This window comes from Sturnira hondurensis, unplaced genomic scaffold (assembly GCF_014824575.4).
Source record: "Sturnira hondurensis isolate 20B ecotype Veracruz unplaced genomic scaffold, ASM1482457v3 Scaffold0016663, whole genome shotgun sequence".
In the NCBI taxonomy this organism is placed as follows: Eukaryota; Metazoa; Chordata; class Mammalia; order Chiroptera; family Phyllostomidae; genus Sturnira; species Sturnira hondurensis.
Window position 1 is genome coordinate 4,106,517 of NW_028089294.1, and position 26,396 is coordinate 4,132,912.

At 41.5% G+C, this 26,396-nt stretch overlaps 1 protein-coding gene across 5 annotated transcripts in view; it reads right to left on the reverse strand.

The window, feature by feature from the left end:
- The window catches only part of THADA (THADA armadillo repeat containing), a 293,763-nt gene that overhangs the window by 150,420 nt on the left and 116,947 nt on the right, over positions 1 to 26,396 (reverse strand). For all 5 annotated transcript variants that reach the window (XM_037066489.1, XM_037066490.1, XM_037066492.1 and 2 more), the window contains 2 exons: positions 12,493 to 12,582; positions 11,000 to 11,131 (listed from right to left, as the gene is read on the reverse strand). In XM_037066489.1, coding sequence (XP_036922384.1) covers positions 11,000 to 11,131; positions 12,493 to 12,582 — 222 coding nt within the window. The remainder of the gene's footprint in view (positions 1 to 10,999; positions 11,132 to 12,492; positions 12,583 to 26,396) is intronic.

Genomic DNA, 26,396 nt, shown 5'->3' on the forward strand with positions numbered 1-26,396 from the left:
TAAATCTCAGTGTGCAGAGGAATTACCTGGAGGCTTATTGTGAAATCGCTGGGGAACACGCAGAAGGAGTTGTCCAATAATAAAGAGCTGACTCAATGACTGTGTACAGGTTCTAGATCTAGAATGGACTCATTAGTGCGCATGAGGAACAACTCTGGAAAGTACATGCAGAGTGAAAAGATGAGTAGAGGGCAGAGCGAAGAATTGCACCAACATCTCAAAGACGACAGGAAGAAGGGGCCATTCCAAGTGAAAAAGAAGCAATGAACCAGGAGGTCACAGAGCAGAGAGTGTCATAAAGAAGGGAGTGTACTGGGCTGTCAAACTCCAGAGAAAGATCCAAAAAGATAAGGACTGAACCGCATCTGGGGGCTTTTGTAACTAGAGGTCACTCCCATTTCACCTTTGTAGGTGCAGCTTCAGTGAAGTGTCAGGAGCAGCAAATGAGAGGGGAGAAAATGGAGACTGTAGCATGAGCAACCTTTTTCAAGAGTCCAGATAAAAACAGAGGAGAGACCCAGGGTAGGCAGAGTGGGTGCCTGCATGGAGCGTCCATGCCTGGTGGCCTGTATGTTCTCTTGTATGTAAGAGGAGATGAAAGTCGGGCCAATGGGTTGGGGCAATGAGGCAAAGTAGTCCCTTGGATAGAAGAACTTGATAGATAGAAGAACTAGTGGTGAAGAGCGCCCATAAAATACATAAAAAAGTACAGGATAAAGAAGAGAAATCTGTAACTGGAGTGGAGGGGAGGCAAGGCGAGCAATCAAGAGTCTCTGTGTTCATGCTGAGTGGGAAGAGTAAGACAGAAAGGAAGAGTAAAAGGGAGGATGTATCCTGTGCCGCTGATGTGACTGATGAAGCTTGTTTAGATTAGAAGATTACAAACAGACTGGTAGGGTCAAGGCCCCGAGAAGGAGGAGGGCAACACTGTGCCAGTCTGGGGAAGAAAACCAAAACATGCTGTCATTACTTTTCTTTGTCCTCTGGTTAAGCCTGTTATAATTCATCTTTACCTTCTCATCTATTCCCTAACCGATGTTTTCTGCCTAAAGAGGCAAAAAATACATTTTTGATCTTAAAAATGTTCCCTACCATGTAAGGTGACTGCAGGTTAGCTGGCATCTGGGGCTTGGAACTGCCAAATCCTTCAATTCTGCATTATTCAGCTACAGTGTTTGAGAAAATAATTAAGGCTAAGGAAATAAAAGCTCCTTAGGGAAAATATAATTAAATATTTCAAAATTTAAATATTACTAAATTTATAATAATTTCCCCATCATTATTCATTATTTCCATAACAGTTGAATGCGACACAGAGTGAATACTGTTCTTGATTAAAATGACCAAAGATGCGCCATTGAAAGTTTCTCTTGTTAAGCAGTAATCCATTTATTTCCTGGGTTGCCCTTGATTCAAATGGAAGCAAAACTCTTTAGGATGACTTCCAAGTCATGAATCATAAAATGGTCCCCCACGGTCTTGCCCTTGTCGCATCCACTGTCTGCAGAGCGGGCAGCACGGCCTCCCTCCTCTCGCATGAGCAGCTAATCACCACGGGACTTCCCAATGTCCTGGACTCGGCAGACTGAATATGCCCATATTCTTTGCCTGCCTTGAGACTTGGGAAGTCCTCTGGAACTTCTCTAACTCACTTGTGCTCTTCCCCTTGTGTACAGGCCCTCGGTCCTTCGTGTATCTGTCACATAATTCTGTGGTTAATATAGAGTATGTCAGCTTTACAAGCCTGGGTTTTACTAACCAGTAACTTTCTTGAAAGATGAAGACTTTTTTTCTTTACTTTGCATCTTACCCAAGACGAAACACTCCTTGGTTGATCTATTAACTGACTGGATTCTAATTTTTGCAGTGAATGCCATCAACAGGACATGTATTAATGTCATTGTTAGAAGTTTCACTTAAGAATGAAGCTGTTTGCAGATCAAATCGCCTGTTCTAACATGACCTGAACTGGTCCACTGAAGTAACAGATAACATTAAAGAAAAGCTGGTTCCTACAAGTTTTATTTTTCTAGCTTGCTTTGTCAATGCATTCCATATGAGGTGAACTCCTCATTCCTTTAACTAAAAAATGTATTTAGAAAATGGTCTTAAAGAGACCTGACACCACGGATGAAGTTGGCCAGGCTTCTCTAGGTACTGAGAGGTAAAAATTGGTGACAGATGACAGCGTCTTTTCAGCCAGAACTCTGCAAAAAAGCCACTCAATACAGAAAACACGATTTCATCCCACAGGGTGCACCTCAGCCCTCCAGGTGGAATTTGAACTTCCAGGCCACGAGCAAGCCCCCCAAATAAAGCACAGCCCGCTGGCTCTGCAGGTTCACAGTAAGAAGGAGACCAAGTAGGTTGCTGCCCCCACTGAGATTTCACCCACATGAGGAAACAACCTTCCAATTTCTGCTTTTACACCTTCCCTTATGTAGGCCTACAGTTCTACCACCAGTTTCATTGCTTTATTTCAAAAGGTATGTCTCTGTAATACAACAAATACCCCCAAGGAAAGTAATGACTAGGCTCATTTACATATCCGTATGAAAGCAGGGAGTGGGCACAGGTTTGGCTTGCAGACAAAGAAGAAAATTTAGCAGCTCAACAACTCCCACCCCCCCACCCCACCCTGGGCAGAACGGGACATCTGTGCCTTGACAATCTTGACCTGGTATCAGAGTCCACGAGGAACCCAAAGGGGTTCCACGCTTTTATGGAACGGCAGGTGCCTTTTTTCAGGATGTTACAGGAAGACCTAACCTTCAATGCCATTCCCTAAGGTTCATGGCCTTTCGCAGTAACCACAGGAAGGGCTGAGTCCAGCACCTCTAGGCTGGGTAGCTGGGAGACGTCCTACACTAACAGCACCAGCAAAGCCCTAGTCTCAGCTGTTTCTGCTTGTCCTGGGCTAGGCTGTCCCGTACTCTCCCTACAGGCACCTCTGTTTAAGGAGATTCTTCTGGAAGTTCGGACAACAAAGAGTTATCTATTTTAATCACTTTCAGAAAAGCATCTCTGACTTTTCTCAAAGACTCAGATGTTCCTTGTACTTGTCAGAAAACAAATGTGGCTTAAGCCAACATCTGGAATGGAGAAAAATATAGCAACCACCACCAAAAAAGATAATTAGATTAATAAGGAATGCTTTTCAGACATAACATCCCACAGGCAAAAAAAGAAAAAAGTTTTCAGAACTATCCAGAACAAAGTTATGGAAGTTACTTAGAAGCTTGATTTAAGCAGATTAACTGCTGGAGGGCACCACACAGCAGCAGACCGCTGCGACCTTGCGGGCCATGCCTAGAATGGCGCCCGAACGCTGGTCTTTGAGAGATGGAGGAACCCATAAAAATGTGCAAATGTCTGTTACAGGTTTTGCACATGTAGAATCCACAGCCGAGTTTTCCAGCTATTCTAAAATAAGACATTTCAAAGAGAGTGCCTTGATGGTCATCTGGCCTGGCCTCAGCTGCTTTGCCCAACACGGGTCAGTTTTCCTTGAACACTTTTGATGACTGGCGGCTCGGTATTAAAGAAATTTGTTTATCTTTCTGATAGAGAATGCAAACTTCCACAAAATTCTTCTTTATATTGAAATCTGAAATCTATCCCATTGGGAACACAAGAGAGAAATTATGTGCCTTCTGCCAAATGGCAGCCTCTCAAGTATGTAAAGACCATTACCATGTTGCCTCGAAGTTTTTTCCAGTCTAACTATTTCCAGATGTTTCGCTTCCTCCTCATCTTGGTCACCTCCTCTGTTTAAGTAATAGTTTATCAGTGACCCTCCAAAAATGGGAAGCCCAGAGCAGAACATAATAAGCAAAATGATGTGGGTTTAGTCTGGCCAGCAGAGTTAAGGGGGACTGAAACCTTCACAGTCAGGAAGCAGCAACTGTGTCACACTGCTTCCTTTGGGCTCACCAAAAACCACCATTCCCCAAGCATTTTTCAAAATATAAAAACTGCTTTGAAGCCAGACAGTCCGGTCTTTATGTACACAATTTTGAATTTTCTTTAAAAATCAGAATATGATATATATAAGGGATGTCCAGAAAATACTCATCCATGTGATATGAACAACAGAAGATGCAAGAAACACTGTACATAGGACAATGATGCCTCAGTCCCCTCCCAAGTAGACACCTTGGGACCTCACATAGTTCTCCCAACTACAGCACGATGTTCCTTCTACTCTGGTAACAGAAGCCACGAAACAAATGTGTTTTGCTACCACACATTTCATGCCAAGATCCTGCATCAAAATCTTAGCCACACTTTTATTCACACTGCACTCATTGCATCACCCCCAAAAGCCTTCTGAATCATCTGAATAGTTTCCATGGAGGAATGTTCAAATTTAATGCAAAATTTTATGCTCCGCTTGTTCAGTCATTTTGAATGCAATGGCCACACAGTACATATGCTCACTCAATGGCGTCTACTGTCCCCACTGACTAGTACAGTGAAGTTGTCATTGTTCACACATGTGCATTCCAGTCCACTCTCCTTGGCTGCCAGGTTACATCAATGTCTCACAAACTGTTCTCATTTTATTCACAATGGTTGGACTTTTTACAGATAGAAGTCCCATCTCTATTAAATGTTATTGATAGTCTATATCAAGTCTTGCAAGGTTATTTTGAATCTTATTTTTAAGTTATGGACTATAGAAGACATATCAAATAAAAAAAAAGAGCATGGGGAATAGGACAATCAACAATTCGCCCAGAACCCAGCTTCAGAACACACCACAAATAAAAATGAAGCTCCTAGCATACGCTTCCCCAATTTTATCCGCCCCAGCCACACAGAGGTAATGGCTACTAACCAAAATTGGTGCTTGTCACTCCCATGCTTAAAGACTATTTTGAATTTTTATTTCATGACCTAGTATGTTTATATTATATACAAACATGATAAGCCATCCAGTCTGTCTTCATTTAAGTGAGTAATTTAAATGTTGAATAAAACATTGTCTTCATGTATCAGATTAGTAATCCCACGAAAACAATGAGATGACTCAGGCATGACTTATTCTTAGGGAATTCTTATTAGCTCTCAGCAAACAAAGTGTGAAGCATTTACAAGTAATACACTGAATGACCCATCTAAAACAGTATCAACAGAAGTTTGGTCATTGATAAAATATGCCTTTTCCTCTTTCAAAAAAACCCCTTTTCAAGCGCCTGGCGTAAAATTCCCACCCCACATCCCCCTCAAATCACTGGCATGGTTCTATGCTCACTTGCATACGAGTCTGTCAGTTATCTGGGTCCCAGGATTTGCCTTCGTGCGTAAGAGACAGTGCTTTTTTTTGTCACCTCCCTTACATCTGCCTCCAGGGCTTTCCTCTCAGTTTCCTGGCAGAGACAAGCCAAAGCAGGAGTTAAAAATCTGCCCTTTTTCTATCACCATTATATACCAAACCCCTCCTTTCTCTAGAACTTTTCTTAACAAGCAGACCAAGGAGCTTTTACCTGTTATTCTGTAAGCAGGATTACCCCATTATGCAGACTGACAGCCAGAAGCACAGAGGGGCCCTCCTATTCATGCCACATCAATCTGGGAATCTTTCCGCTACATGTTTTGGCGTGTTTATAATTCTAAGACTTCCAACAGAAAGTCTTACCAACCCAGACTCCTCTCAGTTGGTTCTAAATCCCACCGCAGGGTAGCTATGAGATGGGCCTGCAGGGCAGTTCACTGGACAGCAGGCAGGAGAGGAGATTTCAGAGTCCAGTGAGGCCTCGATCACAGGCCTGTGATGCCAGAGCGGACCCAAGTAATATCCAACACCTTAATTCGACAGAAAAGGAAACAGAGGGTCAGAGAGGTGAGGTCAAAATATAAGTAAATCTCAGAGCGCGTATTAGAACACAAGACTCCTCAGAGGCCAGGTAAAACACAAAACCCAGCCAAGCCTCCTTTCTGTATAACCAGTGTAGATATGAAATGCGGCTCCAACACGCAGAAGTCCCTTAAGTACTTCGAAGATAAACATATCTGCTAAGACACAAACTGTCTCAATTCATGATGTTTCACTCTGAGGTTAATAATTCAGCATGTGCCCAAAGCTGGGCTAGTCAGAGAAAGGTACCAAAAACCAAAACCAACCAACCAAACAAACCCATCGCTGCTTCTCCATGGAAAGAGATTAAAATTTATTTGGAGAGAATAACCACTGAGCATATGGGTACAAATTACAGTAAGATTCAGTAATGATGAATAGTAAGATAAGAGGTTTAAGTAACAAGTGCTACAGCCATTCACAAGGAGAGAGGGTTAGAGCTGAGGTGGAGACATGAAGGGCACGCCTTCCTTCCCAGCAGTGTTGCCACGTTTGTCTCTTTCTAAAGCAATTCCTGCCTTCTACTTCTCTACCAGGATTCTGGGAAGACAGAGCCAATAGAAAGATTACAGCCTTGAAATTACAATGACAAACAAAAGTAGAAGCCAACACTCTCTACAGCAAAACCCCTAACTCTGCACTGCGGAAAACAAGTTCTTTCAACTTCATAACCTGGGTAATGAGTAATGTGATGATTCTCGAATTATGTTAACTTTCCAGGAAAACAAAACAGGAGTCAACATTATTTCCCAATAGCATAGGCTCAAAAGGCCTAACTTACCTCTTGGTTTTTGTATCTTAGAAACTTTTAAAAACTGGTACAATCAAAAACTTCCATAAAATAGTTGTAAAATACATTCCACACATTTTCTAATGTTTAAAAACTGTTGGATTTTTCAATATCTCAAATAAAAAAATAAATGTCACTGCCTATGTCCCTACGGATGATTTTCACTTCCACATGTTGAATTAAGATTGTATTGTTATGCCCTGGCTGGTGTAGCTCAGTGGATTGAGCTCGGGCCTGCGAACCAGAGGATCGCGGTTCGATTCCCAGTCAGGGCACATGCCTGGGTTGCAGGCCGGTTCCCTGCAGGCCAACTCCCTGCAGGGGACGCACAAAAGGCAACCATACATTGAAGTTTCTCTCCCTCTCTCCTTCCCCTCTAAAGATAAGTAAATAAATTTTTAAAAAATCTTTTAAAAAAAATATTGTATTGTTACTTGTACCTCAATATTTTTTAGAGAGAAAAAAAGCAGATTTGTCTGAAAATTTATCCAAAGTGGGCAATGACGGGGGGGAAAATATCATGAAGTTATTTGCAGTGAAAATAAGCAAAAAAAGAGGTGGTGGTGGAGGAATATCCACTTAAAAGCACCAGAAGAGTGAATAAAAGGCAGTGGAGGGACTGCTTTCTTGCAGATATTAATCTGAGGCTGAGACTTCAGTTACCAACACTAGGAGGTGCTTTCTCTGTCCGCTGACACCCTTACAGACACAGGCACCACACTGGTCCAGAGACGGCAAACCGCTTGGCCAAGAATCACAGCAAGTGAAGAAGTGGTGGGGCCTGGACAGGACCACTCAGAGTCCAGGGTCTTTGCTCTGCCCAGGACCTGATGCTGTCACTTAGGTTTGGGGCATGTTTTGTTCCCCACAGCTCTTCAATTCAAACTTGAACTTGTTGGTGAAAGGGAATTCAAAGGTGAATGCCCAGAGGTATTTTGGTCTCTAAAAAGCCCGGGGAAGCAGACACTGGTAAGCTATACTCAGAGAGCTAGTCGGGGTCTCTTTTAAAGAATAACTGCTTTGTAGTATTTGAACTCAAGGGTGAACTGATAGTCTTAAATCGAAGGCACCAGGCTCACATGGTAAAGGGCTGTGTATCTGGGTCCAGGACACCATCAGGGATATAAAATATACTGGCCCCAAAGTAAAAACTTACAAACAAAACATTGCCATTGGCATTAACAATCCGTTCCAAGATGATGCAACGGCCATAACTGCACACACACAACTTTGGAAATTCCAAATCAGAAACTTCTAAGATTTAAGTCCACAAAGAAAATCAACAGTGGTTTAAGTTTATACTCCCAAATATGGGCTAAGGAACAAAAATACTAATAATACTTACACATATTATTAGGGAGGAAGGAAATGGCAAGTAAGTACACATAAAAGGAAATAAAAAGCTGTCAATGGGGCCTTTAATCTTCCCATTGTGCAATTCACTTCAGCATAGCAACCTTTGTGCTACTCCCACCAGCTGAAAAATTTCCTTAGCTAAACTCCTGAGTATCCAAGAACCTGATTAGAGCTCTTCCAAGTACATAAATTCACAGCAGCAATGTGACAAAAAGCAAATACCACCCATCCTCTTGTGCATACATCCATCTTTTCAGCCATTATCTCAAGTCAGAATAGCCCAATCTTTACCATGGCTAGAACCACAAATACTGCCTTGAATGATAGGTTTTATGATTAAGTTTTCACTTTTTTCGTGAATAATTTTCTCAAAAGCAATTTAAATCAAATGTATACAGTTCTATCAAATTCACTACTCTAAAAAAATAACATTTATAGTTCTGCTCTCCAAGGTGACCGTGAACATTTTAGGGCAGCACAGGGTTGTCCCTGTAGTTAGCTGATGAAACCCCAAGCTGGGTTTCCTAACTCAAAGTCTAGGGTATTTCCACTGAACCACAGAAAATGGGCAGGAAAGAAAAGCTGCCTTCCTCTGTACTTGACCACAGATCAACACCATTACCCCAGGCAATGACCCCACAGATGTGAGCCTGAGAGAATGGTGGCATCCAATGAAGCCATCCTCACTACAGAAAAATCAAAGTCTGGAGCAGATCCCACTGCTGGTGGGGACATGACTCTATACCCTGAAAACAGCCTGTGCTCAGATCCCCCAACTTTGCATATAGGCTCCTTCTTGCTCCAAGGAAGGGGCCTACACAGTGTAGCTGAAGCTCTTGCCCACATTAAGGGGAACTGGTTATTTTGGTGGATTCCTACTTCAGCTCTGTAAGTGACTTTCTGAATCTCAGTTTCCTCAACAGGAAAGTAGGGGTGGAAACACCTCTTCTCAGAGTCACTGTATGCAAAATGTCCAGTTCCGTGCCTGGCAAACAGTCAAGGCCCATCAAGGGCCAGCCGACTTCCTACCGACCTTTCTACTCTGAACATTTAACTGCCTGTGGGTCAAAATCTACTTACAAACCCCTGGAGAGCCTAACCAAGGACCAAGTATGACTCTTCTACCATCTATCAAAATCATCTTTGTGTGTATGTGTTGGGGGGGATACAGCTCTGGTAATGTTTACCTTTAACAGTCCAGATTTAATCTTGCTACTTAAAGTGTGATCTAGAAACCAGAGGTATCAGCATTTCTGGGGAGTTTGAAGGCAGACTCTCAGGCCACACCCCAGACTTGCTGAGACAGAATTCACGGATCCACAGGTCATATATTTGCATCTGTAAGTCTGAAAAACCCTATCTATAATACATGTGCATAGTCAATAAATAGGAGCCTAGTGACCCTCTAAGGAATCAACGGTGGCACCTTCTGCTGCTGCTGGTGGTGGCTCTACGAATCTTTACTCAGGCAGAAAGCAACCACTGACATTTTCACTGGGAGCATGGGATAATTGTATACCTCTTACTTTGCCCCTTTTGTGTTTAAAAAAACGCATTAAATACACTGGCTTTAAGGCAATGTTTAAATCTTTTGTATTAATGTAATGCATGTTATAAGTGCTCTGAATATAATTAGTAATATGAGCATTCTGACTATATTTTAAACTAACAAATAACAGTTAGGAAGGGTATTTTCAATGCAGTAATTTCTGGTTTCTAGGAAGCAACACAAAGCACATTGATTAGTAATAAGTTTCCACAAACTGAATGTTCTCAAAACAGGTCGACAAAGTTCTAAAAGCCTACACTGTGATTCTGTGCCTTTCCCAGTTCTTTCCAGTTATATGTGAAAGTACAAATTGTAAATGCTCCTGAAAGTAAAATTATAACCCAAATTCCTGAAATGAATCACCAAATGCAGGATAGGGAGACTGGTAACTTTGTGTCTCAGGAAACAAAACCCAACCTGAGTGAGTCATCTCTGCGATCACAGATAACGCAGCCACAGCCAGGACCTGACGAAAACAAAAGGCTGCGGCAACCACATGCCAGAGTCTCGTGTTTAATGGTTTCTCACATTAAAATGCACCAGTCAGCTCTGCGAAACCAGAAGTGAGCCCAGGGCACCACACAAACAACAAACACTCTCTTGCATTCAGTATGCTTTTGTCCTTCTCCCTGCTCCAAGTCCATTTCTGTGTTTGGAAGATAACATAAAAACGAAGGCGCTGTTTTGTCAAGAGGTAAGCAGAAAGGTGTAAGCTAACTAGTATGACAGGTTCTGAAATATTTCATAAGAAAATTTCACTACTTTCTGAAGGCTTAGTTACTGAGGCCTTTGATCCAAAATGAAAAAGGCGATCAGAAGTTAGCAGATGCCTCATAAAATGTGCCAGAGGAAGTGGTAATAGGCTCTCGGAGCAGAAAAGCCTGTTATCATTTGACTCCACGCACCATCTGCATGCACGGCCCTTTCTCAGGTCCCCGAGCTTGAAAGCGAAGATGGGTGGGCAGTGAACTCATGCTACCCGGCACTGCTATCTAGATGCCACTCCTGGCACCCAGTAGCAAACCACTCCAGAGTGAAGAGCCAGAGGTCGTCCTCTTGAAGCCCTGGACAGGGGACATATGCCAGAACCACGCCTGCCACACGATGGCCGGACTCAACACAGGGGTAATGCAACAGCCACACTCTGCTTTTCGAAAGGGGGCACCTCCTTCCACACAACACATCCACTGGCAGGCTGTGGACTGGCATCCACGGGAACATTACTTAAACAGCAGAGAGGGCTCCTGCCCCCGCAACAGAAGCACTTTTCTCTGAAATACTGGAGGCCAGCTGGGGATACTGGCAATACCCCCCATTCCCCTCCTTCTCTAGACGTCCCCCAAAGTTAAGAAATAATCTATAATTTCTGAAATGAGAACAAGAGGGAATGCCTCCACAAGGCCCCCAGCAACCACCCCCGTTGTTTCCACGAAGCATACCCTACCTCATGATGAAGGGAACGAAAGGCGCCATGCTGAGGGCGGAACAGGTGCCATCCATCGGGGAAGGGTAGAGTCTCCCCAACACCAACAGCAAGAGGAACACGCTGGGCTGGCGGTTCAGTTCTCCCGCATCACTGAGAGGAAAAAGCATTGCACGGCAAGATTTAAAATTTAAGACGTAAGGCACTAACTTCAACCAGTTTTCTCACTAATTACATGTATAAAGTGAGACTCTCTCTAATTAAAGGATAGTTTTCTGATGCAGAAAATGCATCAGACCCCCCCCACTCACTTCACATATTTCTGATGCATAAATGAGGAAGAACTACTGCCAAAGCCATGGATGGGGCTTCTGCACACAACTCTCTTCTCAAAACTTATCATACAATAATTTGAGTCTGCTGCTTTCATCTGAGCTGTTCATACAACACAGGTGCCTGTTCCAGAGAATGAAATGTGAAACTTTCAACATCCAAATGTACTTAAGAAAGCGTGGACAGTCACTTCCTGGGGCCAGAAAAGCCTGTCTGCACGAGTTCGTAATGAAGAAATGCATAATAAACAGAAGTAAAACTCATCGATGTGACTTTGTTTCTCCACTACAGACAACTAGTAGGAATTCATACCAACTTCTAGAGGAATAAAAGAGTGCCTATGCTAAGAGGCCCACAGGAAACATTCCACCACCAGCTACAGAATGTGACTGGAAGGACAATGGTGACCTTCTCCATCTGCTTTGCTTGGACGGGGCTTTGTTTCCAGGGCTCCTGGCCATCACTGCTCAGGCAGACCAGACCCATTTCTGATCCCAGGTGACCAGATTGATCAGCTACCTGAGGTAGTTTCACAATAGTCAGCTGTAACAGGCCAGTAAAAAAACCAAAACCACAGGCAAAAAAGCCCAGGTGTGGATTAAAGTACATTCAATATGTAAACACACATTTTGAAATATAATAGGAGGAAAATTATTCTTTTTTTCCTTTTCATTACATTTTCTTGGGTGCCACTGGTTAACAAGGTTATATAGGTTTCAGGTACACCACTCTCCAGCACATCATCTGTACGCTGCACTGTGTGTTCACCACCCCAAGTCAGGTCTCCATCCATCACCATTTACCCCCCTACACTTCAAAACAGAGAGAAAGAAAGAGAGACACTCATGGACACAAACAGCAGTATAGTGATTCTTCACAGAAGAGATCGCCATGTGCTTCTAAGAAGCTAGTTCGTATATAACACTGAAAAGAGGATTAAATGTGATAAAATTTAATATAAAATAGGATTTTAAAAATATAAAAACAGGATTTTATACAACTTTTCAAGTATAAATTTACTAAAAAGACTCAGGCAACGTGATGTAGTAAAGAAGCACTTTAAAAAATCCATCTACATTACAAGAAAGGAGTTGATTTAAAACTGCTGGGAAAAAAATCTCAATTTAATGAAGTCATTCACATCCTTGATTTCACTTTGTCCTACCGTATTCTCTTCTTACCTGTCCACAGTATTCGCTACAGCTTCTAACTGTTTGAGAAGAAAAGGATAGAGTTCTGGGAAACGAGAGAAAAATTCGCTCCCTGTCATTCTGCAAAGAGAAAAAAAAGAGAGAAATTACTATCACTTCATTTCCTCTAATTTGATAATATAGCCTCTTTGTTTTTATTTGGATATTTATTTATGTGTGTTGAGTTTACTGAGACTGCACTGGTTAATTAAATAGGTTTCAGGTATGCAAGTCTATAGCAGATCATCTGTGCACCGTATTGTGTGCTCACCACCCACAGCCCAGTCTCCTTCTGTCTGCACTTATCCCCCCGGTACCCTCTTCTACCTGCTTCCACCCCAGTTCCCTCTGGCAATCACCATACTCTATTTAGATATTTAATGAAATAATGTTTAGAACAAAACCTACATCTGAAGAATTTAATAATCAGCAGAAATAATGCACTTAATTTTGATTTGCAAAGTGCTCTTAATATGTGGGAGTTTACCGCCCAATTTAAGATTATGCATATTTACAAATATTTGATATCAAATTCTATCAGGAAAAAATACATAATTTGTAGAAATGCCAAGTTTCCAACAATTACTTTGGACCATGAATGTGGTCAACACCTGGCTGACCATGCCTGACTCAACTTCGTTAATAAGGGAGGGTCTGGGACACCGTTTCTCAAAGTTGGCACCAATGACCATGTAATTCTGTGCTGTGGAGCGGTCCCTGTGCACTGCAGGGCGGCTGGCAGCCTCCACAACTGCTACCCATTAGATGCCCGTAGCACAACACCGCCCCACAGTCAGGACAGGTGGCAATATCTCTGGCCAGATGTCCTCCGAGGGGAAAAAGTCCCTGGTGGAGACCACTGGCCTGGAGTGTGGTTATCAGGTGTGTACGAACTTGGTGTGTGAGGTTCTGGGGACCCACTCCAGCTAGCAGCTGTGAGGATGACCTTTTCCATCTTTATAAAACTACTCTTAAACTCTGATAAGGTCCTGAAAATAGTGCCTCAGACTGCACAACCAACCAAAGAAACTCATACTAAACACAGCCTTTAGTTAAGTATTAAGTACTCTGTCTCCATAAGTAGTAGTTCTACCATAAGTTCTCTATATTTATGGTATTAACTACTGAAGGGGTGGCATAAATATTCCCTACCTTGCTCCCTCTTATTAACTCTAGATATATACTTCTATTAATGGAGACCCAAAACATCATATATGCTTTTAAACTGAGGTACATTTTACACACAGTGAAATGCTCAAGTCTTAAGTACACACTCAGTTTTCACAAATGCATACACTCAAGCAATTCACTCCTCTATGAAGACTCAGAAAATCTCCATCATTTCAGAAAGTTCCCCTGTGCCCCTCCCAGTCAACTCTCAACCCTCAAAGCAGCCATGATTTGATTCCTATCACTACAGTTTAGTTTTGTCTACTCTAGCATTTTATATAAATGTAGTAACACATTACATATTTTTTGTGTCTGTTTTTTCCACTTGGCAGAAAGTTTATGAGATTCATCCATGTTATTCGATGTATCAAGAGTTGGACTCTCTGTTTGCTGAGGAGCACTCCACTGTATGAGTATACGAGTCTGTTTGTCCATCCCCTCTTGACAGACACGGACTGTTTCCACTTCTCAGCTATGGTGAAAAAGCTGCTAGGAACACTTCTCTATACTTTTTGTGGTCCGTCCATTTATTTTCTTAATGTATTTTGATAAACAGAAGTTTTCAATGTTTGATACAATACAGTTATTGGATCAATTTATTTCTTTTATGATTCATGCTTTCTATGACCAGAGAAATCTTTCTCTATCTGAACATCACAAAGATATTCTGTTTTCATCCATAAGTCTAGTAGTTTCAGCTTTTACATTGAGTTCTATGATCCACCTGAAATAAGTTAGTGGTAGAGGTCAAGGTTCTGTTTTTCTATATTGGTGTACCACAGTTTTAATAGGAAGTTAAGAAAAGACATCAGCCTTAAATAGATGAGGTTATATTGTAAGGATGAAATTCTCCCCAAATTCAATGCAATTCCAATAAAAATAGTAATAGCGTGTGTGTACAACCAGACAATCAGATTCTAAAATATATATAGACAAAGGGACAAGCAAGAATAGCAAAGACAATATTGAAAACCACAGAATTGTGGGACTCATGTTATCAGGTAGCTAGAAATATAAAATTTTAGTAGTTAGGACACTGTGGTGACAAATAGGCCAGTGAAATAAAATAGCATAGTAACACACACATGCACACACATCTTAAAATTTGATTTACAAAAGAGCTGGTATAAAGATGACAGTACTATGAAAATCATACGTGCTACAATATCGCATTATCCACACAGATAAAATGAAAATTGGATCCCAAACTCCCACTATATACAACATTAAATTCTAGTGAATTCAAGACTTAGAAATAAAAATTAAAACTGCTAAACTCTTTTTTTTTAAAGATTGTGCACCCCCTACTGGGGACCTGGCCAGCAACCCAGGCATGTGCCCTGACTGGGAACTGAACCAATGACCCTTTGGTTCACAGGCTGGCACTCAATCCATTGAGCCACACCAACCAGGGCTACTAAACTCTTTAAAAGATAGTTGAGAAAAGACTAGACTAGAGAGTAAAAACCTGGTAATCCAATGGGCATTCACTAAATGTGTATCTATTAACCTCAACTGGAGAACAAATATCTATAGGTAAGGGACTACGTCTATCTATATTTCCTTGCATCTCTTTATTTTTTAAAGATCATTTATTTACTTATTCATTTTTTTAGACAGAGGGGAAGGGAGGGAGAAAGAGGAGAGAAATGTCAATCTGTAGTTGCCTCTTGTGCACCCCCTACTGGGAACCTGGCCCACAACCCAGGCATGTGACCTGATTGGGATTCGAACCAGCAGCTCTTTGGTTTGCAGGCTGGTGCTCAATCCACACCAGCCAGGGCACTTCCTTGAATCTCTCTTGATACACAGCATAATATTATGTAAATATTAGTTGACTGATATGAATAAATAAATAACATTAGCCAGGGACGAAAAATTCTAATATAGTTAACTTCAAACTTATGCCTTATGCCTTAACTCCCCCTCCCCCTAACTCTCTGTTGTGAAATACAAATCGAATCATGTGACATTGAAAGATTAATGGCTCCCTACTGCTTTCTGAATAAAGTCTAAACTCCTGATTTACAAAGTTCTCCTTAATTTGACTCACTTGTCCAGCCATTTTTTGCCTCTCTACCTTTGCAACCTAACCACACAGAAGTTTTTTGTGGGGTGGGGTTCCTATCAATACTTTTCTAGTCTCCAGAACTTGCCGAATGTTGTGTCTTCTGCTAGGACAAGCTTTTTCCTTTCTTTATCCCAGAGTAACTCCAAATAATCCTTCAATTTTGGGCTTTGGCCGACTTCTTCAGGGACACCTTCCCGGGTGTCTCAAATATGGGTCGGGTGGCCATCATTGGTGTTACATTACAATCTACACATTCCACGTAAATCCCATCATAGCACTGGAAGCACGTCATATGTGGAATTTCCTATTTACTTTTTTTTTCCCATCAGATTATACATTCTGCATGGGCCAGGACTGTATCTATCTTATTTTTCTACATTATCTCAGGTACTGAGAATGATGTTCAGTTCACAGCTGGTGACCAATGAATAGTCGCTGAGTGAATGAAACAAAACAGGAGGACAGAATCCTTGACACGATCAAGAAGAACCGGAATTATGACTTAAAATGGTCTTCATGAGAGGACACACTCACTGATTTTAGAGAGAGGGGGGAAGGAAGACAGAGAGGGAGAGAAACATCAATGCCAGACGGAAACACTGACTGGCGGCCTCATATGCAACCTGACCTGTAACTCAGGCATGTGCCCCGAATGGGAACTGAACCCATGATCTTTCAGTTCACAGGACAACACTCCAACCAACTGAGCCCCATCGGCCAGGCCACAACTTCGTAATTTCTTAAAGTGTCTCATTAGCTACACCTAAGAACCTTCAGGATCACATTTAAATTAATAAACTGAATATCCTATCAGGGCCTGAAATTTTCTTAAACACAAACAAAGCTTGTCTTACTGGCTTGCAAACACTTCATCTAGCTCACCCAAATAAGCAAACCAGCTTATTTGATATGTTGCCTCCATAGATACAAGCCTTGGGGGTAAATTCCCCAGTGACAAACATTTCAAACCTGTTTATCTATGTGGCTAAAAACTAGCCCAGCAACTTTATGAAAACAAGAGAAGTGGTAGCCAAAAGGAAAAAACTGAATCTCTTGAAATTTCAAGCTCCCGGGGAAGACAAAAGGAGACCACCAAAAGTCATGAATGGGATGAAAGAGAGACGGAGGCGAAAACAAACAAGCTGGGCTAGAAGGGGAGAATAAAGAAGCTGCAATTTAGGACTGTCAGACTACACAAAAGCTGAGTTATTCCCTACCCCACCAGGTAGGATCACGCAGGCACAACTGATGAAAGGCCCTCGGGGAAACATCAAAGCTCCTTGGAAAAAACCTACTTGTCCAGCACCAACAATAAGGCACCAGGAGCAGAGTGGCCGTGAGCTCCTCCCACACACTCTTCTGCCTGACTGGCTCAGTGGTGGACCCCACCTGGGCCCAGCCAGGGCACAGGACCGAGTGGGCAGGCAAGAGCAGTTTACTGAGTGAACAAGAACGCCTGCCTGGCACCATTTTGTTTTACTTTAAAAGTTTTTTTTTTTAAGTTAGCCATTACTTAATTTGTTGAGGGGAAAAAATCAATAAAGAACATTTCAAAGAAAAATCTAAAAATCACCATAAACTCACCACCCAAAACAGCTGCCAATGTGTTTTGATGTCTGCCAATCTATACCATTCTCAGTGTATATTACTCTATAATTTGCTTTTTAAACTTAACAATGTGTCAAGAACACTGGTCCACACCAATCTGAACCTGTTTTAATGCAGTCAGCAAGGCCCACTCTCTCCATGCTTCTCCTATGTCAGATCACATGCCTGGGGCACCCACCCAGAGTGACTCTGTCTCCATCCTGGCTAAGCCACCTGTGGAGGGCAGTCCCCACCGCAGCCACATTCAGACCTTCCCTTTGCACATTCCATGTCTAATCTTGGTAATGCAAGAATCTAGTGTTTGAGTGCTTCTGAGCTTTTGTCATTTGTTAGTCTCTGAATCCAGCCAGCCACCAAACACATTGGAATCTAACTTAGCCTAGAAAAATCTTTGCTTGAATCAAGCTTCTATTTCTCTTTAGAGACCCTGCCCTAAGATCTGCCATACACAATTAAAAAAATTGAAACGCCAGCAGTGCGCGCTTCTGAGATCCGCATTATGGCGAAAACTACCATGCAATGAAAATAAAAGTGAGGTATCTCCACCCCCCCATTCCTACATACACATCCTGTCATTCTTAATCATCTCAGAAATGGGCATCAACTGAATAATGCACGAAGGTATAAAAAGAGAAAGGTAGCAAAGGCAGGCAAAAAACATATGGGAGTAAGGAGCTGCACAGTAGACAGCGAGGAATTGCAGAGTTTGTGACTGGTTGGAAAAAAAAACAACAGAATTTCTTCACAGGCCAGGAAGCAAACACCAGAAACCTGGTCACTGGATGAAGACAAATGCTGAAGGCAAAAGCCTGAAGGCTTTCAAACTGTATTTCAAATGGGAACTCAATAAACTATGAAACCCTAGCTGCTCCCTGGATTCTGGCCTATAAATCACCCCAGAGGAGAGAAATCAGCTAAGAGCCTGTATCTCCTAGCCACAGTGATTGCCAATAAAAGGGCAAGCTCATCTTAAGAAAACAACAGCAACCCCAAAGGAAAATAAACCTACAAGACACAGCACACACACACAAGCACACACTTCAAAGGGTGATAAATGCAAGTAATAAAATAGCCCTGGCTGGTGTGGCTCAGTGGAACGAGTGCTGGCCTGCAAACCAAAGGGTTGCTGGTTTGATTCCCAGTCAGAGCACATGCCTGGGACACAGGCCAGGTCCCCAGTAGGGGAGTGGGTGAGAGGCAACTAACTACACATCTCCTTCATTTTCTCCCTCCCTTCTTCTCTCTCTAAAAATAAATACATAAAATCTTTTTTAAAATACTAATACAATAGACACAATGATTAGGGCTGGAATTCCACCAGGAGGTCTAAAGTGTCATCAGGGCACCTCTTGGGGAGAATCTGATCCTCACTTACTCTAGCCTCTGGTGGCTGCTGGCATTCCTTTAGGTACCTTTCTCCAATCTCTGCCTCTGTGGTTACACTGCTTTCTCCTATTCTGTCTCTCAGACCTCCCCCTACCTCACTCTTATCAATGACTGCATTAAGGCCCACCCAAACAACCCAAGATAACTACATCATCACAAGACCCGTAATTTAGTCATATCTACAGGGACCCCTTTTCCTTCCAAGGTAACATTCACATGTGCCAGGTTCCTGTAACATGTTCCAGGTTCCAGGGATTAAGGCCTGATGTCGCTGGAGGGGATCATTACTCTACCACACCTGCCAAGGTACTAGGGGGCAGGAATGAACGTAACTGGATCATTTCAAGACAGTTGGCTTCTAAACCTTTACAGCAACAACCCCCCCGTTCCCCCCCCCCCGGAATAATCCCAATATTTAAAATATAAAACCAAAATAAAACCAGAACTGTTCTGGCTGAAACAGGGTTGATGTGAACGGTTATGAGTTTGGCCTCCCTCTTATTCTTAGCAAGCTCACGCTCTGAGGATTAAAAAAGCTCTTATTTGATAATGCTAAAGAGTATCATATAATCATTAAAGCCCTAGTCAAGCGCATGCATTAAACACACAAACAGCTCAAATAGTACTGCGCTTGCCTCCTCTAAAATGCTAGAAATCACCCAGACATATCTCTATCACTCATTAACAATTCATAAGACTAATTTAGCTTAAGGTCCAATATTTCAAAATAAGCTCTTTAGTTTCTATCCCTGTAACACTTGTTCAACTAATTCTTTCGAGATCCTACTTTAAACTTTATAGACATTTTCATGAAGGCTAATATTAATTTGCCAATTCATATTATTAAAGTGAAGGGGAGGTGCCAACACAGTCCCGGACTTCAAGGAACATATTAGAATGAGGACTCTCAGAGAAGGTCTAGTAATCATTTAATGAGGAAACCAATGTCCAGAGGAATCGAGTCTCTCGAGATCAAAGTACGGGTTGGGCAAAGGGTATGGCTATAACCCAGCTCTCCTGTTTCCCAATCTGGCCACTAGTGTTTTCAGGGCTTCTCTTATAAGCTAATCTAACCATCCCCGTGCTAGATAACCCGTGACAAGCAGAAGACACTGTGGCCTTGGCTGGCCAGTTTTCAGAGAAGTTCATGTCCTCGTGATTGGGTAAGACAGCGATCCCTCCACTGCTGTTAATCAGCCTCGTCAAATTCGATTAAGGTTCTCACCAGGGATTCCACCTCCATACACTGAGCTGGGCCCATCCACTAACTTTAAAGGAAGTAGATGAGCAGGAAAACTAACCTTTAAAAGTCTATCCACCTGCTCTTACAAAGCATTTTTGGAGATCACCAGACCACAGATACTCCATTCGGCCTAATAAGTATCAAGTCTCTCCCGTATTCAAAGTAAGACAATCTCACTAACACACTGCAGTACTCCTAACCACCCTCACTCTCCCCTCAAAAACAGAAAGAAAAAAAACACCTCTAATTTCCATGCAAATCAAGAGAAAAGACAGGTTTGTTTGTGTACTTGTTCCTATTCAAACTCAATGTATCCTTTTCCCCAGTGAACCCATGTATTTTGTGATTTTGTGAAAGCCCAGGCCAAGGCTTATTTATACAGACAGACAAACAAACAAACACAAGCAGTCACCAGACAACACGTTACACTCTCCACTGATATACGATGTTGTCTATAGCTAGGTATGATGTGATGTCTGGTGTACGTGTTCCCAAATTCACAGCTAGAAGAAGAGAAATAAGACTCAGAATACAAAGTGTGATTTTCTTCTGCTGCGGAAGTATGGAAAAGAGTCCATGTCAGGGGTGTCACTCATTTTCCCCAGGGGCTACAAAGGGCTGAGTGTACTTTCAACTCCTTAACAGCTAAGGAGCAATTTATACTTATACAGTCCTAAAATTATTTCGGCTCTCTGAAGGCAACCGTAAGGCTGATGTGGCCCCCAGTGAAAGTGAGCTTGACGCCCTGGTCTATGTAGTGGATGTCCACCTCAGACTGAAAGATTTAGTCTTCTCCTTGAACAACTGCCTGGAAGTACTAAAAAAAAAGGGGGGGGGGATAATATTCCACAGATTGGCTGGATCTCCAGACAGACAGGAAAAGCCAGCATTTGGCAGAGCTGTGAAAGGAACATTTTGGACATCTTGGCCGTTTGTTTTTTTGGGAGCCAGAAAACTAATCTGGAATAAGTATAACTCATTATTGTCATTATTATTAAGAACCCTAACCCCTGGCTTCTGGGGCCGGCAGCAGGAAGCATGGTGGTTTCTGTAGCAATGCAAAGGAAATTCATTAAACTAGACACTCCAAATTCAGGGCCCTGTGTTTCGTGTTCTCACGAATGCTGACTTTTAAAAGTGCCCTGAAGTTAGAAGGCTGCCACCTCTTTGCAGACCCTGGAAAGCCATCTGCTTGGCCCCCAGAGCAGGCGGTCTGTTGGGGTCATGCAGAGGCAGATTTCCACCCCGGCAGGGAGCCATTCCCTTCCACGCGTGCTCCCCCCTAACAGCCAGGCCCTGAGTTCTTCAAAGGCCGAGGCTGTGTTTGCTACCTCAACTGTATCTCCCTCACACCTAACAGAGGCAGCAGGCATGGCATGCACTTCCCACATTGTAAAAAATAAACAGAGGAATAAACTATGTCTCTCTTCTTCCCTTCTTTTTAGTTATATTCTATTAATTATAATTAATATATGCTCATTTAAAAAAACAGACAAGATATAAATAAGTCGTAAAAGAAAGATTTTCTATACACATTTTAAAATGTCAAACGTATACAAACAACGCATACAGTTGTCCCGGAGGAGCGGCAGACACAGCTGTGTCAAATAAATACTGTCCAGCAACTTGCTTTTAAAAAAGTATTTAAGTGCTTCGGTCATCCATGTTCTGAAAGTGGAAAGAGAAAAACCTAGCATTCCTGGTACTCAATTTAAAAACAAATGTTTTGAATAGAAGTACATTCTTATTATTTTATCTCCACATTTGGTCAATAAAATCTATCTTACTAAATGGGAAGGCAACCAATATTCCATCAGAATTTGGAAGGAAATGCTCTATTAACTTCTCTCTTTTAACTCTGCTGCTATTTTGATCCTTAATTCTCTAATTGTGAACTGTTAGGGAGGGTTTTTTTTTCCTCTACAAAATTTTAGAAATTTAATGATGATGTGGATAGTTTTTACTCATTGTACTGAAATCCATATTCTTTCAGTTGTAAGAAATTGTCCTGTGCCGTTTCTTTGACAATGTTCTGCCCTCACTTTTCTCTGCTCTCCTTTTAGAACGCCTACAAATTGCGTGTTGAACTGTCAGAAATAATCTTCTAATTTTCTTTTTCTTCCTCTCCCAGGTTTCATTTGTCTTGTTCTCTCTCGTGTTACCTTTGAAAGAGTTCTTTTGCTCTGCTTTCCATCCCGTGTATTGAAACGTTCATTGGGAGAGACTATTTTTACTATCCCAGAGCTTTTATTCTCTGCTGGTTCTTTTAAAAACACCATCCCATTCTTATTTCATGTAATCAGTTTCATCTCATTTCTTACTTTTTTCTCTCCCTATCACACAAACACACACATACACACACGCTCCAATAGAAAAGTAACTCCATCAGTCCCAACAGAAACATCAAGTTCTATAATTTGTCAAACAAAAGCTAGAAAACAAGCTGACAACAAGGCCCAAATGAAGAAAAAGCATTATGGAAGAAATGCATTTTATTCAAATGCATGTTATTCATAAGACACGTTCCGGTTTATACTCATCCGCAGAAGTGTTTTATCATGAAACGCTAAAGAACACCAACTCTGAATGCAAAATGTTCTACTTAAAGATTTTCCTCTTCTTTCCAATTCAGTTATGACCCCAAAGCAATAGAGACACAATAGTTATTAAGGCAGGAAATCCTTCCAGCTAAGCAACTTTTACACACTGTACCTTATGGTCAAAATCTTGACCATGCTATGGTAACTCTTTTTGACTTTACGACCTTCTTACTAAGAGTGTCAATCACGTTCACCGTTACTCGAGCAGAGTTGTTGCTTGAACGCCAAAGACTTGACTGTACAGAGCTGATCAGCCTTCCCCAAAAGAGAGTCGCTGAAATCAGGCGTTCGGTAAACCATTCTTCCTCACACTTTTCCAAGACACCTGGAGTATGTAAATCCTTCCAAGTTACGTCTAAAATGTGCAAAACTCACAAATGTTAGTTAAGCCAAATGCCTGCCTTAATTATACAACCACATTGAGAGTAAAATAATGCCATTAGTTCAGACAAACTAAGGCAGTTCAAATACTGGTTATCAGACTACATTAAGCCTATTTCCAATGGCAAATATTTTTTATAATGAAGACAGCGTTTCATTTTTTAAAAGGCTGCTACTACTACATCATGGAGTATAATTTGAAATTACAGATTATTTATTCTACGGTGGAATGAGAATGAGAAAACACAACGTAGAGAATGAGCAAAGGTCTGGAATCAGCCAAACCAGGGCAGCGCTAGTTTACTGACAGTGTAACCTTGGGCGAATTTTGTTTTCTATAAAACAGAAATAACAGTGCCTACTTTGTGGAGTTACTGTGGAAAATGAGATAATACCTGGACAAATCTAACACTGCACCTGCTCAACAAATTACACACTTTGTTCTTTGGCCTTGGCTCCTTTTACCCAGCTCTCTTTATTCCCCTCCCCACTGTACTATTTTTTAATATTTTATTTCTTTATTTTTAGAGAGAAGGGAAAGGAGGAAGAAAGAGAGGGAGAGAAACAACAGTGTGTGGTTGCCTCTCATGTGTCCCCTAATGGGGACCTGGCCTGCCACCCAGGCACATGCCCTGACTGGGAATTGAACCGGTGATCCTTCGGTTCGATGGCCGGCACTCAATTCACCGAGCCACACCAGCCAGGGCCCCTCCCCACTTTAAAGAGAAGATGAAGGGAACAGAGGGGAGGTTAGTACAAATTACCATTAAGGTCAACATACTCTGAGTCCAAGACCCAGGAGTACCCAAGAACGTAAGTTGCTTTCACTCTTGCTATACAAATAGCTTTTTAAAATACATTAAGTGTAGGCACTGAAAATATTGAAATTTGTGTTTGGCATAAAAAAAATTTTACCAAGTATCCTGAGTATGTTAACACCTATACTTTATAGTAATCATACACTAAATTACATATATAATAACCAGAGATGAGAAAGAAGGCATAAAATGGAATGGTGGATTCACAGTGGTAGAAAACACACACACACACACACACACACACACACACACATACACATGATGTATGGGAAACAATAAAAATATGGTACAGAATGCTGTTCTCACACTCTCCCACTCACACATCACAAGAAAACACTATTTGTTTTTGATGTGCCCAAACCAGTACATCATAACTAAACATTCACACAAATTCCCTTGGAAAAGAAAACCATATTTCTCATAATTATTTGTGATTACAACAGACTGTCTAGCAGTTGAGTCTGTATGGAAAAAGTTTAAAGTCACTCTAATAGTCTTCTAAAATGTCTCCAAATTTTCCAGAAAATAAGGAGCCTACAAAAAATGACTGATATCAACACTAAACAAAAACAACAAATTAAAGAAACAGTCACTGATAGTTTTCATATGTAAATCTTGGCATTCCATCTTATTTTTAATTAATTCCATTAAACTGGTGTTTCATAGGTCAGAGGGTTTTATGACCACACACCAAAAATGCTGTTTATAAAGCCATTTACAGGGAACTGCCCACGACTTTTTTCTAGTACATTTTTTCCCTTTGTCCAATTCAAATTGTTATTGCTTCATTTTTTTCTTCCCTGAAGTCCAATTTTGGTCTTTTTATTCACTTCCACTGCCTTTCCTTGCCCTTCAAGAAGGGCTAGTCAATTATAAACTCGATTCCACTCTTTTTGGGATTTATATAGCACCAAAGTCCTTTAATCTGCAAGCACACTAAAGAAGAAAAGGAAATATAAAAACAAACCAGGTGGTAGAAGATAAATGCCCCTCCATATACACAAAGCCTCACTTCCCACACCCCCCCCCCAAAACCCATACACGGGTGGCCAAGGCTTATTTCTAGTGAGGACACAGGGCAACACAGGATAAAAATGAAAATTCAGCCAAAGAAGGCTGCTTCCTCTGGCCTAATCTAAGTGGGGTTACTCTAGTTCATAGATTGGTAATGAATGATGTTGCAAAATAATGAAGAATCAAGAGTCATCACTAAAATATTGTTTTACACTAAGAATGGACATAATCTATGTTTTTTTCCTAAAAGATATGACTCACATGGAGCCCATGATTCCCTTTCCTTTCTTCCTTGAAATCTGAGCAAAACCAAGAAAGGGGTGGGGTGGGGGAACCACATACCCAGAATCCCACACCACTTCCATTCCACAATTAATCAGACATGTGACTTACTAAGTCACATAACTTCTGAGTTTTACTTTCCTCATCTATAAATGGGGATAAACTATATCTAATCTAACTACCTTGCATGGTTACCAGTAGGATTAAATGAGATAAGAGATCTGAAAGTGCTTTGAAATCACCAGTTCTGTTGATTCTCCCTCCCATCTCTCAATTCTGTTCACGTCTTTCAATCTCCACTGTTACTAGTCTAATCCAACATGTTTTTCCTAGAGTAGACCACTGGTTTACAATGGCAGACAGACCACACAGGTCCCTGCCCATTCATCAGTGTTTTCCATTTAAACACCTAAAATGTATTTGAGATTCTCCTGTGTGTGTGGTGTCATGGGTATGTATGCATGTTGAATTGTCCTTTATTTTATGAAATAATTTTGACAGGGATATATTTTTCAATATTCTTACTTGACAAAGTGAAAAGGTTAGCAACTCTACTATGTTGAGCCTCAAAATTAAAAAAAAAACAACTTTTTTTTTGCTGCTTCATGAAATCCAAAAGTCTGGGTACCATGTGTTTACATCATCCTAACAAAACTACTCAAACAAACTGATCTCCCAGTCTTCAGCATTTATTTCCAATCCAGCTACAGTGTATTCTCTGCACAGAAACCAAAATGATCAAACTAATATCCAGCCCTGTTATACCTGTGCTTAAAATACTTTCCTTGCTCCCACATCCTGAAGTTGGCTGACAAGGTCCCCACCTCCTCTCATGACCACCTCCCTGCCCCCTTGCACTCTGCACAGCAGTCAGGCTTTGTGATGGCTCACTGTCACCCTCAGATTTTTGCACAGGGGCAATCACCCCCTCTATCATGCCCTCTTTCCTAGATAGATATTGCATCTCCTCCTGCTCGCTCTTTGTCCTTATTGCTCTGGGGTATCTTCCCTGATTTCCCCGAGCCCAGATCATGTGTATCAGCAACTCTTCCCTTGTAGAACTTCATTCATACATTGATAAACATTTACTGGGCTTCTGCTATGTGTCAGACACTGATCTAGGTGCTGGAGATACAGCAGTGAATGAGACAAAGTCCCACACCCCAAGCTGTGGACATCCTAGTAAGAGGAAATGGACTAGAAATTAAAATTCAAAATAAGAGAAGTAAAGTATCTGGTGATTATTCATCATTGTACCCATGAGCCTAGCACAATGCCTGGCTCCTAGCTGGTGCTAAAAAATATTTGTTGAATGAATAAAC